The 12,992-nt window shown below is 38.8% G+C and overlaps 2 protein-coding genes across 7 annotated transcripts in view; both read left to right on the forward strand.

Moving 5' to 3' along the window:
* Positions 1-5,496, forward strand: part of ALDH18A1 (aldehyde dehydrogenase 18 family member A1) — a 38,693-nt gene extending 33,197 nt beyond the window's left edge. For 4 of the 6 annotated variants that reach the window (XM_058840981.1, XM_058840984.1, XM_058840983.1 and 1 more), the window contains one exon: positions 1-749. In XM_058840981.1, the coding sequence (XP_058696964.1) occupies positions 1-182 (182 nt within the window). In that variant the 3' untranslated portion in view covers positions 183-749. The other 2 variants (XM_058840986.1, XM_058840982.1) reach the window with 2 other exon arrangements.
* The window catches only part of MSH4 (mutS homolog 4), a 24,792-nt gene continuing 15,385 nt past the window's right edge, over positions 3,586-12,992 (forward strand). The window contains exons 1-6 of the mRNA XM_058840987.1: positions 3,586-3,868; positions 5,854-6,018; positions 6,823-6,986; positions 9,597-9,707; positions 10,424-10,539; positions 11,164-11,337. Of these exons, the coding sequence (XP_058696970.1) occupies positions 3,586-3,868; positions 5,854-6,018; positions 6,823-6,986; positions 9,597-9,707; positions 10,424-10,539; positions 11,164-11,337 (1,013 nt within the window). The remainder of the gene's footprint in view (positions 3,869-5,853; positions 6,019-6,822; positions 6,987-9,596; positions 9,708-10,423; positions 10,540-11,163; positions 11,338-12,992) is intronic.

Raw genomic sequence — 12,992 nt, forward strand, 5'->3', positions numbered from 1 at the left:
GTGCTGAAGTGGGAATTAGTACTTCGCGTATCCATGCACGTGGACCAGTGGGAATTGAAGGACTCTTAACTACTAAGTGGTTGCTGAGGGGGAACAATCACGTTGTTTCTGACTTTTCAGAGCATGGGACCATGAAGTATCTTCACGAAAGCCTCCCTCTCCCTCAGAGAAATGCCAACTAAAAACAGTGGGGAGAAAAAAAGGCAGTATAATTATTTCCTGAAGATGTTCAGGCTTCAGCATAATCTCTGGTGAAGGAGTTTGTTTTTCATCTTCAGAAACATTGTCCTTGGTCATTTTGCAGTAAAATGAATACAAAATGATCCCATCAATGAGAATTCCCCCTCTCCCCCTTTCAGTTTCCTTAGACAGTATCTGTAAACTGACCTCACTTCTCCCAAAGATAGATTTTTTCAAATCATACAGGTAACATAAGGAAGGATTTTGGTATCAACTACACGACTTTTTTATCCCAGTGCTGCCTGTAGCAAGTGTGTTTGGTGGCGGAGCTTAATTTTTTTTTTCTAAGTTTTGTTTTATTCAGGTATCTGTTCTGGAGAACAGACCCAGTGGTTTTGGTTTTGATGGCTTTTCTCTTCAGTCTTAGGATCATGGCATCTCTTGAGGGCCAAAGAGCTTTATGCTTAATTTCTTTGTATTTGATCAGTCTTGAGATAGGGGGACAGATGTTCCAAATGTATAGTAAGCTTTTGACCAAGAAACCTTTTATATCTAATTCTTTGTATTGTTGCTATTGTAGATAAATAATTGTCTGCTACATTAATTGTGTTATTTATTTGTATCAAAGGTTTATTTTTCTTTGGTTTTATGTAAAACTTCAACAGCACTTTGATGATGGCTTGTCCAGAATGAAGCTCTCCATCTGCACGAATGCTTCCCGTGGTGCACTGCAGCCCTGCTGCATGGCTGGTGGTGGTGCTGCACCCTTTTCTCAGTCATGGGGCATCACGATGGGGCACAGGGTGCCCCTCCCCTCTGAGCAGATGCCAAGGGCCAGTGGACATGGGTGAGGCGAGTGAGGGGCCTTGGTAGGTGTGGATGGCTCCTGTTTGCTGAAGGTGGCACCGTAGGGGAGCTCGGATTGGCACTGCGGCGGGGGGGGAGTTGCAACACAGAGGCTACAAGGGGGGCTTTGCCTGGTCATGAGGGCCATGGTGCTGTCGCAGCCACCGGCAGTGCATGCACTCAGCGCCGGTGCACACGGCAGCGGGTGGGCCCCACAGCAGGGCCGTGGTACTGACACTCACCTGCCTGGGCTTGCTGGTGAATAGCAAGGAAGATGGCTTCAGAACCCCATTCCTCCAAAGTGAAGACGAGGGAAGGATGCTGAGGGGGGAGTTCTCTGAAGGGAGGGGCAAAGTTGGGAACTGAAAGGAGAGGTTTCAAGTCAGTGTAGGGGGGAGAGAGCTGTTCAGGAGCAGTTCCCTTGGAGCAGGTCAAGGGAGGAGGTTAGCTCTCAGCACAATGTGAGGACTGTGCCCAGGAAGGCAATTCCAGAATGAGTCTGTGTTGTGTAAATTCTGTTAAACAGTCTGTTTTCTGCACCGTACACTGTACCTTCCTCGGGTCTTGATGTCTCCATAGCTCTTAGTGATCACTAGGCACCTTGGTAGCCCTCCCTTGAGTCTCAAGTGCATTGCTACATTGAGCTACATTGCTACTGTTGAGCCTTTCTTGTCTTGCAATTCCAGCTTGAGGTGTGGATCTGTCTGGTGTTTATCATGTTGTAGATGTTTCTGAGCCGTCATCTCTCACATCTCTCATCATCTCTCACAGTGAAGGCAAGAGAGTGGTGGCAAATTCATTTCCACTTCTGCGAGTTCTCTTTTGACAGAGCTGTCTCCAGGGATTGCATCCTCATGTCCATAACAGTGTTGTCTTTGGCTTCTTGCTCATCCATCATTCTGCTTTTGATGGCTCTCATCCACATCTCTACTGATGGCTGCAGCAGTCACCACTTTCAGGGCCACTGTAGAGCACCTACACTGTCATGGCACTGTTGGATGGACCTCTCTGCTGGTGGGTGCCAGATTCCCTATGGAAGTCAGTCACGGTGCTTGCGTGTTGGGTGTCCATGTCATGGTGGGAGCTGCCCTGCCCAGGGGTGTAGCAATACTAAAGACAGGGTACCACAGCCTCAGGATGGTGTGGTAGTAGGTTGATCTATCTAGATAATTTGGGCAAAGACCATAAAATTCATCTTTGGGCTGCAGACAGCTGGCACAGTTATCTTCATTGACTTTTGTGGGCACCAGTCTCTGGCCTTCAGGGAGCAGTAGTTTGTGTGGTAGTGGAATGGGCTGGGTCTTGAATGTGCCTTGGCTTTTACAGGTGGGACTCATTATCTAGGTTCTTTTAGCTGTATTAGTGTAGAGTAAGCTAGAACTGGACAAAGTCAATATTTGATAGACCTTTACTTGTCACGGATTTCATAAACCAAATGAATTGGAATGCTCAAGCATTTCTAACGATTTTTTAAAGCCTACAGGTTTTTAGAGAAGGTTAAAACTTACTACTTTTAACTGCCTGCTTGCCTGATGAATTTTTTGGTCAAAGCCTGGAATTTTATTTTTCCAGGTTTGCAAAAAAGTTACAATAAAAAACCTTACAGAAAAGACTTTATGTTGAGTGTGAGGGAATGAGAGCACTGATCAGGTTTTATTTAACTGTAAAGGTTTAACCAAAAACTCTAATTTTTTTTTTTCCATTATGGTTTCCTTTGCAAGTGCACCTCTTTTTGCCCAGGAAAGCACTGTTTAGTAGATAGAAAGCTGCTATTTTTCCATGTTCTGTAGCAAAATGGGATCATCTTCAGAGTTTCTGGTCTCTTACAGACTGAGACAGCTTGGGAATTAATATGTGAGCGATACTGCATAGCAGTGTAGAACATTTCACTTTCGATTGAAGTCCTGTTAATATTATTGAAGTTCTCTGATGAAAGTTAGGTCAATGTAATTTCCTAAGTCAGCTGTGATTTCTAAAGATCTTATAAGATTGCGGGTTAAAAAGGTGTGAGTATATGGAGTGGTTTATAATGCAGGTATATTTAGTGCCAGAGACAAAATTGTGCCTAGTCAAAATGTGAATTGAAACATTTTAGTGGTGTATGTTACATGATGCTAATACACAAAGCAGTGTTAGTATTCTCAAACACTATTGCAAGCGCGTGTTTAAGACAACTACAGAGGTAAACAAGCTTTATGGTTATTTCAGGGATCTTTCTGTCTCCAAACTCCTGAGCAGGAAGAAAACGTGCTGAAGGTCCTGCTAAAACAGTCTGAATGGTGAAGTATCAATGCGGGGTAAATTACGTTTAAATACTCCTGCTTTAAAGAGCAGAGCAAGCACTTTCCCTGCGTTCCTGTGACCCTTGCGTATTCATAACGATACCCCTTGCAGGGCCAGCAGCTCTGAGTACTGTATCATTTAAAGCTGCAGGTCGACAACTTTTACCAACAGGGCCCATCTCGGAGTGTGGAGGGTGGGCCCCAGGCGGGCGCCCCAACAGCCGGGCCGGGTGCCGCCATTACCGGGGGTGGGCGCGGGGCCGCGCGCGCCGGGGCGATGCTGAGGGGACGCACCATGGCGGGCGTGGGCGAGCGGGCGGCCGCCTCGGCCACCTCGGAATCTTACACGGGCCGCGGCTCTTCCACGCCAGGCGTGGGCGGGCGGGCGGAGCAGACGCCCCGTTACACCTTGGGGCTTCTTCAGACGCCGCACAGCTCGAAGAGCACCGGGGGCTCCTCCAGCGGCGGGGCACGGCCGGCAGGCTCCAGCGGGGAAGGCCTCGCAGCCGGCTGGGCCGCCGGGAGCAGCGCGGGGAAGCCGGCTGTTTCCGAAAGGGGAGGTACGCTCTCTGCCGGGGCCTTTATCTGTCTCTTTACCCTCCTGCTGTCTTTGCTCGGGTCGGGTTCTGAAAGAGCTGTTAAAAGCAGTGCCTACTGAGGTGGGGTAGCAGCAACTAGCCCTCGTAGCCGGCCAGAACAGTGGAAATCGTTCCTTGCACTTCTTTAAAGAAATCTCTTTTTTTTCTTCAGATAGTAGTAGCTGAGTTCTCTGGTGGGATCAATAAACGTGTTTGAGTTGCTGCAATAGTGTTTGCTTTAGAGGAGAGAACCGAAACATCGGTTATGAGTTTCGGGTTTGTGTTTGATTTGTTGGTTGTTTTGTTGTTGTTGTTTTTTTGGTTTTGTTTTTATTTTTTTTGCCTGGCCTTTTGAAATAGTTTTAAGTGCCTGTCGGTCTCAATGTGTGGTAAGAACGTTGTGCTCCTACAATGCAATACTGCTATTTGCCATCCTTTACAAAAATCGACTAGCAAAGTTTGTATCTTGGCAGGCAGCAAAAAAAGTTAAAATTGTGGTGTTTTCAGACGTAACTATGAAAAGAGTTGGAAATTACTTTAACACTTGTTGCAATGAATTCTGATGTGCATGTATCTCCATTACGTACAAATTGGAAATAAGGTAAAATGGGTTTGGGTAATAGATATGATTAATGAGGAATCCTAAAAGATACCCAAACAGAATGTTAATTCGAATAGGGCATGACTTAAATGTTGGGTTTGAGAAATACCTGTGTATGGTTTGGTTCATTGGTCTTTGAAATTACTGGTTTTCCCCTGTTTTGCCAGGTTTGGTACCTTCTACAGGAAGTCTCTTCTGTCAAAATTCTGAATGAATTTAGACCAAAATCTAAGTGAATGCTATTTAAAAAAAAATTACCAGTATGCATTGCGATGCTGATGTGTCCACTCTTAAAAAAGTCTCCAAGCAAAGAGTCTGAGCTAATATTTTTACCACTTGTCACAGTTTTAAGATTAAAAAAACTCCCAACCAAACACAAAGAAAATCCCACCTCACCCTCCAAAAAATACAAACAAGCCCCAGAGCCCCAGTACTGTAGATATTTTTGTACCAGCCAACCTTGATAAAGAATCATGCAATTAATTGATCATCTAAAAACAATGCTTAAGTATTTTGTCTTGTGTGTCAGTTTTTACTATAATATAAGAAACAGAAACATTTGTGTTTGTGTGTTTTATAACACCTGGAGTTTTTTAAGTGCATCTGCTGTTTATCTTTTCATTCATTTTTTTAATCTTAAAAAGCAGTTATCTAAACTAGTCTTAAGGATGTCTTCAGTCATCTCAAGAGAATTAAAAACAAGTAAATTACTTAAATAATTTATTGGAACTTAAAAGTGTTCTGAGACAAAGATATTTTGCAGGACTTAAAAACATATGTTGATCTTAAATATGTGTGTAAAAGGAGATGCTGCTAACAAATACATTCCAGATTACTGTATGATTTCTGAGAGTTGATTCCCAGAAACTCAAAGGGTTATCATTCCCAAGTGGTTCTTTGTTTACTTTTATTGCCCTGTTTTTTAAAAGGAATGCTCAGCTTTTAAAAAAAGATTTTCATAAGCATGTGTACAGTTTTAGGTAATGATTTTTAAATGGGCAAATGTGAGATAAAGTTGATTTATAGCATTCTTTCATAAATCTAGAATTCATTAGAATCTGAAATGATACTTAGTAAAATGACTTCTGTTGTATTATTTCAGTTCAACAATGTAAATAAATTTTTTTATTGTTACTCTAGGTAATCCTATTGTAGAAAATAATCATATTAATGCAAGGTTGTTTTCAAAGCAGTCTGACTTTTATTTCATTTTATACTCTGGAGAGCTTTCATAGAATGACATTTTGTTTGGAAATCTCTATGCTAATAAAAAATGAAGTTTTGTAAGCTGTTTTTTTTGTATATTGCTTTCTGAATAAAAATTTGTGGCTGTTTTAATAATTGTCTTATTTCTCTCTCCCCTCAGAATCATATTTTGGGGACAAAAGTTCTTGTGTAGAAAATGCTAATACATTGAATCTCACAAGTTCTTCTTCTATGCGAGGCCTGAATAGCACATGTATAGGAAAAACACCTCTCTCTTCTGGTAGATCTGGTTGCAGAAGCCATACTCCTCTTATGGGATATTCGGGTAAGATTAACAACTCTTAGAGGAAACAGTCCAACTTACATTTCTGATGTTATTTTATGAAACAGTTTAATTTTTAATGTGATATGTTAGGATACTAAAATAAACTCAAAACACAATGTGTGTTGTTCTATAGAGGATGCTGCCAAGGAGCAATACGCCAACCAAAAAATACTACTTTACGTACTGAGTAGATGTTTTGGTATTGCATCCTCTTTCTACTTACTTTGCATTCATGTGTGGATTATCAGTGTAGTTAGAATTCAGAGTTTTTTCAAATTGTCCAAAATCAACTTATATTTGTGGCCATGTGGACATGCAGTGTGATCACTAAAGAGCCCAAATTCATGCACATCTCTAATCAGAGCTTATTTTTAGGCTTGTAATGCATTGGACATCATATATAACATAATTCTCAAGTTTCTTGAAGCAACTGTTTTGTATTTTATGTTGGCACGTTCAGAGGTGTAGAACACTAGCTCTTCAGAATGCTTTGACAGTAGCTGATGGTACACTTCGCAGTGCTTTGTATGAGCAAAATGGTGTTACAGGGTAATGATGCCTTGTGCCATGCTATATGTGTCATATGTGCTCTGGTAATGCAGAAGTAATGGGATTTAAAGTTACTTCTTTCACAGTCTGACTGATCATTATCAGTTCAGTCTTTAGGATTCTTAAAGACAGAACTGATAATGGTTCTTTCATCTGTGAATTTTTTTACCCTTGCTCTATTGTTTGTGATGCTCCTTGATCAATCTTTCATTGATTTATATTGAATGTAACTGAATATATATGACTGTCTTACAGTTACATCCTCATCTGCAGTTTCTGCTCATACTGTTGCATCGGTTATTGTAGCTGTAGTAGAAGGAAGAGGCCTTGCCAGAGGTGAAGTAGGAATGGCCAGTATAGATTTAAAAAATCCTGAGATTATACTTTCACAATTTGCAGACAATACAACTTATGCCAAGGTATTTTATGGGTTAGTTATTGTGACTTACTTTCTTGAAAAGAGCTTGTGACTAATGGGAAATTAAATTTCTAGTTTGTGGAAAAGATTTCTCAAAAGTGGAAGTAACAAGTTCTAGAAAATATGTGGTGTTGAAAAGCCTGCTCTTTTCCTTACTGTGCCTCAGATGTTAAAGAGGAAAGAATGCTTTTCAAAAGAAAAATAGCCTTTCTGCAAAATACACTGTTTTTGTGACTGAGATGCCTCATTTTGAAGAGCATTGGGCAATATATGGTGGTAGAGCTTGCAAGTATTCTTCATCCGGCAAAGCAACTCTGAGAACTGCATAAATGTGTGTGGGGGATAATTATAGTTCCACTGTTGGCTGCATAAATGTTCCATCTCAGTTTGAAATGAAATTCACTCAATTTACAGCCAGCACTGCATATTCTACATTAATTTGGGGAGTAATCTCTAGGTTCTGCAGCAGCAACATTACCGAAACATCTCATTTTGTGGTTTTGTTTTAGTTACAAATGCTAGAAAATAACATGGCTTTTAGCAGCTCTATAATATTTAAAGAAACAGAAGCTCTATTAGGACAGTAAGTAGCTCTGATATAGGATGTAAACAACCATCAAATCTGTTTCATAAAACAGGTGTTGTATGATGTCATTGTACAATGTACATTATACAGCATTGTTGTATTTTACAGTTGTATAATGTACAATGTTGTATAATGGATTTCTTTGTTTTGTTTTTAAGCATTAGTGCTTTTAAAGGCTGTTCTGGTCTCAACACACATAGCTACATATTGAACATCCTTTATAACTGTTTCTCAGGCCATGGTCAGTTTTAAATATGATTGTTTATTGTTTTCCTGCCTTACCATTATAAAAGCTGGCATTTTTATTTGTACACATATGTTCCTAATTTTCCATTTAGATTACTGAGTTCTTCCTTCTGTGCTCATACCTGATGTTGCATTCACCATCCAGTCCAAAAAAGAGATGCTACTGTACAACTACTTTTCCCCTAATGTGGAAAATGTCCTAACAGCCCAATTTCTTGCCTTAATCTGTCACACCTTTAACAATGTGTGAAAAAATTCATGTTGCCAGAAGTTTATGTGCATGGAGGAGACAGAGGAGTCCTGTACCTTTTATTCTTGAGCAAAGGGAGAGGCCATGGGGCATTTCCCCATGGGGTCCCTCAAATTGTTGGAGGACTGCAGCCTCCTTTTTATCCCAATAAAATCTAAAAATATCCTTTTTATCCAGCTGCAGAACCTTTGTCTATTCCCTATTGGCTGTGGTACTTGGGAGGTACAGACTTCCTGATCTGCCTGCTAAATGTGCCCCTTAATGTGTTCCCCCCGGTACAACAGATGATACATGACCATTAAAATCGGCTTTAAGTCTGTCCTGGGTGGGGAACTTAATATTCATAACTCTATTAAATCTTCGTTCTTCTCGAAGTTCAGGAGTTGAGCATGACCTTGGCTAAGCAGCAGTCCATGTCAGTAACATTTTTAGAAATTGAGGGTTTGTCCCATTACTTCCTTATCTACAAGTCTCTGACCCTATCTGCGAGCAGATACACACATGTGTTCGTAAAGACACATTCATCTCATTTCTTTCAACAATTCTGTCTTATCTGCTGATCAGCTGTTTTCTTACACTCTCAGAATCCATGCTTTGCCTAGTGATTGGTATCCAGCCTACTGTATTTTCTTGTGCATACTTTTGGTTTTGAATGTTCTGCAAATAAATTCAGGAAAGTTTTCATGTGTTCTTTAAGTTCTTCAAGACTTGTGATGCCACTGGAAAAAAATTTCTTAGTGGCTAGCAGATATGAAGGGCAGTGACAGCCTTCCCATCCCAAATGCCCTAAGATGATTTATTTTGTGTATTTTTTTTATGCTTGTTTACCTTTTCATTGGGACATCATCTGTTCCTTCTTGCATGTCTTAACTTCTAAGCAGTTAAAATATAGTCTGTTTTTTCATGTTTCTCCCTTGAGAATTTGTAAATGCTGGTATAAATAAACATAAATGCATAATGTTTAGTCTTTATACAGTAGAAGAGCATATAGTCTACTAATAAATCTGTACAGGGGGTGTGCATAATGTAAAGCTGGTAAAATATGCACGTTTTTAGCCGTGTTCATCCTGAGATAAATGTTACTAGAGGAGGTTAAAACAAAATTAAAAACTAGTCTCAATCCAAAGATTAGTAGTCTTCAGACATGTTGCATTTCTTCATCGTCCAGAGCACCATTAACCTTCCAGCTGCAAGGCCAGAAAGCTGCCATCTGTTGAAATAAGTCCTTCTCCCCTATCATAGCCATGGAATATAGTTTTGGATATTAATCTCCTGCTTCAACAGCAAGCATGATTCTGTGTTCAAATAACAGGGGATAAACTCTCAATTTTGTTTGTTTTTAATTTAGTTTTGTGTGTTCTCAGATACATATGAATTTGACTCATTTTGTACAAGTCAGTAGAAAATTTGGAATTCGAAGTGATTCTAAAATACAAGGGTTCTGTATTTTCTTATTGCTGTTCATGATTGTCTAAATATTTTAGGTTATATATTTTTTTTTATTGAATTATTTTGAATGTTTTGTTCAGGTTATTACTAAACTCAAGATTTTAACACCACTAGAAATAATAATGTCAAACACTGCATGTGATGCAGGGAATACAACCAAATTGTTCAGTCTCATAACGGAGCATTTCAAGGTAAGATCTAAAATTTCATTCAATGTTTTAGAGTTCTTGTTCATTACTTTTATACGATGGTTGATTTGAGAGTTTTATATAACTTTTAAGATCTTAAGTGCAGGCAGATTTTGTTTCCTATGATTTTCAGGTCTAATTTTAGAATGGTAGCGAATAAACTAAATGCAGCTCCCATGCTGCTGCTTCTAATACTGACAGTTACAGAGATAGATATGTTGCTGATGAAAGCTGAAAGTTTTTGATTTGTGGCATTGGGTAATTTGAGTAATGCCGAATCCTTTGCTTCTGCCTTGTTCTCTCAACCTGATAAATCAATGGGGCTGATGTATCATAGAAAAGAAAAAGGAGCACTGTGAGGGTAAAAGAGGATGAGATGACCTAGTATAAGTAATTTATGAGTATTAAAGCTTCAGAACCTTTAAAGAAACTATTAATTATTACGTGAATTGTTTCATGCCTAGAATGCTGATGGCTTCTTCATGAGTGCTCTTCTACTTCCTCATCTCTCTCCTCTTTTTCTCACATAAATCTCATGTGCATCACACACCTTCAGTTACATTGACCTGCTTGTGCTAGTAAGCTAGAATGAATACTTCTATGAAGACAGACTGCAGAATCAGTTGATAGATTTCTTGGAAACATGTATCACTAGAAAAATACAGAAGTCTCTCTGATATAACTTTAAAAACTAGTTTCTTTCATCCCCATCTTCACAGAATGTGACTTTTACAACTGTCCAGAGAAAATACTTCAATGAAACAAAGGGTTTGGAGTACATAGAACAATTGTGTGCATCTGAATTTAGCACCATTTTCATGGAAGTCCAATCAAAGTGTGTTTAAATAAGGAAAAGCATACTGTGTCCAGATAAGTTTTTAACAAAATCATTTTTATGTACTCATTGCGTATGTCTGTGTCACGTTGCAAAAGTTAGAAAATCGTAACAGATCTATCTTTTTATTTTGCCCTCCAGTGTTTCTGTTATATCTAGAAATGTCAATAGAAAGCCTGTTACATAGTTGGGTGGGTTTTTTTGGGTTTTCACAGCTTTCCACTTCGCCTTTTTCATTCTTTCCTTAAAGATACCTTTCAAGAGCCTGTCTTTCTGGCCTCAGCAAGCATTTTTGATGTATCAGCAATTTTAAGTGTTGGTATTTGGTGACCAAGGTCTTCAAGTCACATGTGTCTGTTGAAATACGTATGTTCACTATATCAGCAATATAGTGTAGACTGTCAAGTGTACAGAGACTCAAACGTTTATAAATATTTGATTTGCAGGAATATATGTTTGCTAGACATGGGTTCGTGCATGTTTGAAATATACTGCTTTTTCAGTGCTATCAACCACAGTAGTGGCCAAACCCACAATAGTGTGAATGGTATTTCTGTAGTGCACTACTTCTGTGGTATTTCAATAGCAGTATTCAACATTCATGAAAGATTGTTTCTTTCCAAGGTATTACTGTCTTGCAGCTGCTGCAGCTTTGCTAAAATATGTTGAATTTATTCAAAACGCCGTTTATGCTCCTAAGTCACTCAAGGTGCGTTTCCAGGGGAGTGAGAAAACAGCTATGATAGATTCATCATCAGCACAAAATCTTGAACTAGTGATTAATAACAGAGATTCTCGGTAAGAATAGTTTTTCCAATTTATGTTTTTATAAAAATGGATTTGACTAAGTTTCTTTGACATTTGTGTCAGAGAGCTGACCATTATTTCTATATGACAGAACCATTCACAGATTCTAAAAAAAAAAATATTTTGACAGAGAAATGCATTACAATTCAGCACCATATTTCTAGCACAGGAAATCCTGAAGTGAATTGTAGAAAGAGAGAATGCATAATCATCTTTACATTGATGTGTGTGTTTTATTCAGACTTGAAAATTTTATTTATGCAAAATTTCACAGAGTATGAAATGAAAGAGGCACTATTTCTTCAAGATTCTTATGTTGGATTAAAATGCCTACGTTTTACTCATTTTACAGAAGATATATGCTTCAGCCTTGAGAAGTTTTTTTAGATCTAATAGTGGGAAAGAGAGTAATTTCTATAATGATGGGAATGTGCAGTGTGGTACTTGATTGCATGGTAGTTTTCCACACTGAGATCAATGCTTGGAGCACTTCCTTCATTGGTAGTTGCCTTGTAGGCAGAAGAAACTTCAAGGCTTACCTTCTCCAGACTGTTAGACTTATGGTTAGCAAGAAAAACACTTGGAACTTGTGTTTTGCTGCCTGTCAGGTTCTGAGATCTACCTCTGTTTGGATATCCACTTAATCACACTGATATAAAAAGGGGAGCCTGGAAATTCCTCACTCTCCAAGTACTGTTCATAAGACCTTTCTGCTTGGGGAGATGCAATAGAACCACAAAATGCCTTACACAAAAAGGTACTTTTGTAGCAATATTTTTCTGAAAAAATATTTTTCTTTTCCTAATTTCACATCTGGTTTTGAGAGGAAGGTGGTTACAGGAGGAACTGAGCAACAGTAAACTGTTTGAAGTTTCTCCTTTTTTTCTTTTTTAACATTATTGTTGCAGAATTTTTGCTGATCCATTGGCATGTTTGAATCAGCCAAACATAGCTATTTTTGTTACATAGATCTTACTAATCTTACTAATTTGCCTGTAAGTGTCTCCTGACACTGGATATCTTGGAGCCTGGTTAGATATATTTGTATTAGGTATCAGCAGGTTAAAGTTAATAGCACAGGCACACACAAGAAATAACTAAGTCAAATTTGTGTGCTAGTCTTAATTCTGGAGGGACTTGCCTTCTTGCTTCATTTAGCTGTGCAGGGAAATAAGTCCTCAGGTGCCTAAAGATATGCACTGTATACACTCTCCCAAATGTAGAGTTCCACTTAAGTGCTGTCAGGGGTTACATCGTACAGTAAATGCAAAAAAAACAAAACAACCCTGAATACAACTGGGTTAGAATTTCCTTTTTTTTTTTTTATTTTTTATTTTTTATTTTTTATTTTTTATTTTTTTTAATTTTTTTTTTCTTTTCCTGACTATTGCTTTTTTATACCATGGTATTTCAGGGTGTTTCTGCTCACTCCATCTGTCTGTCTACCTACCTACCTTTCTATCTTCATGATGTTTGTTTTGTGTGTTTGTACCAGGTTTCTTCCTATTTGAGTTCTGGTTTAAATCAGTGTGCTATTACGGCCCTGTTATTTGATGAGTCTTCTTTCAGCCAATAGCATAGAAGATTTCAGGTTTCTAAAACTGTTTAACTGTGTAGTAGGTGTAAATATTATAGATGGCTTATTC

The sequence above is a fragment of the Poecile atricapillus genome, chromosome 6, assembly GCF_030490865.1.
Source record: "Poecile atricapillus isolate bPoeAtr1 chromosome 6, bPoeAtr1.hap1, whole genome shotgun sequence".
Taxonomy (NCBI): Eukaryota; Metazoa; Chordata; class Aves; order Passeriformes; family Paridae; genus Poecile; species Poecile atricapillus.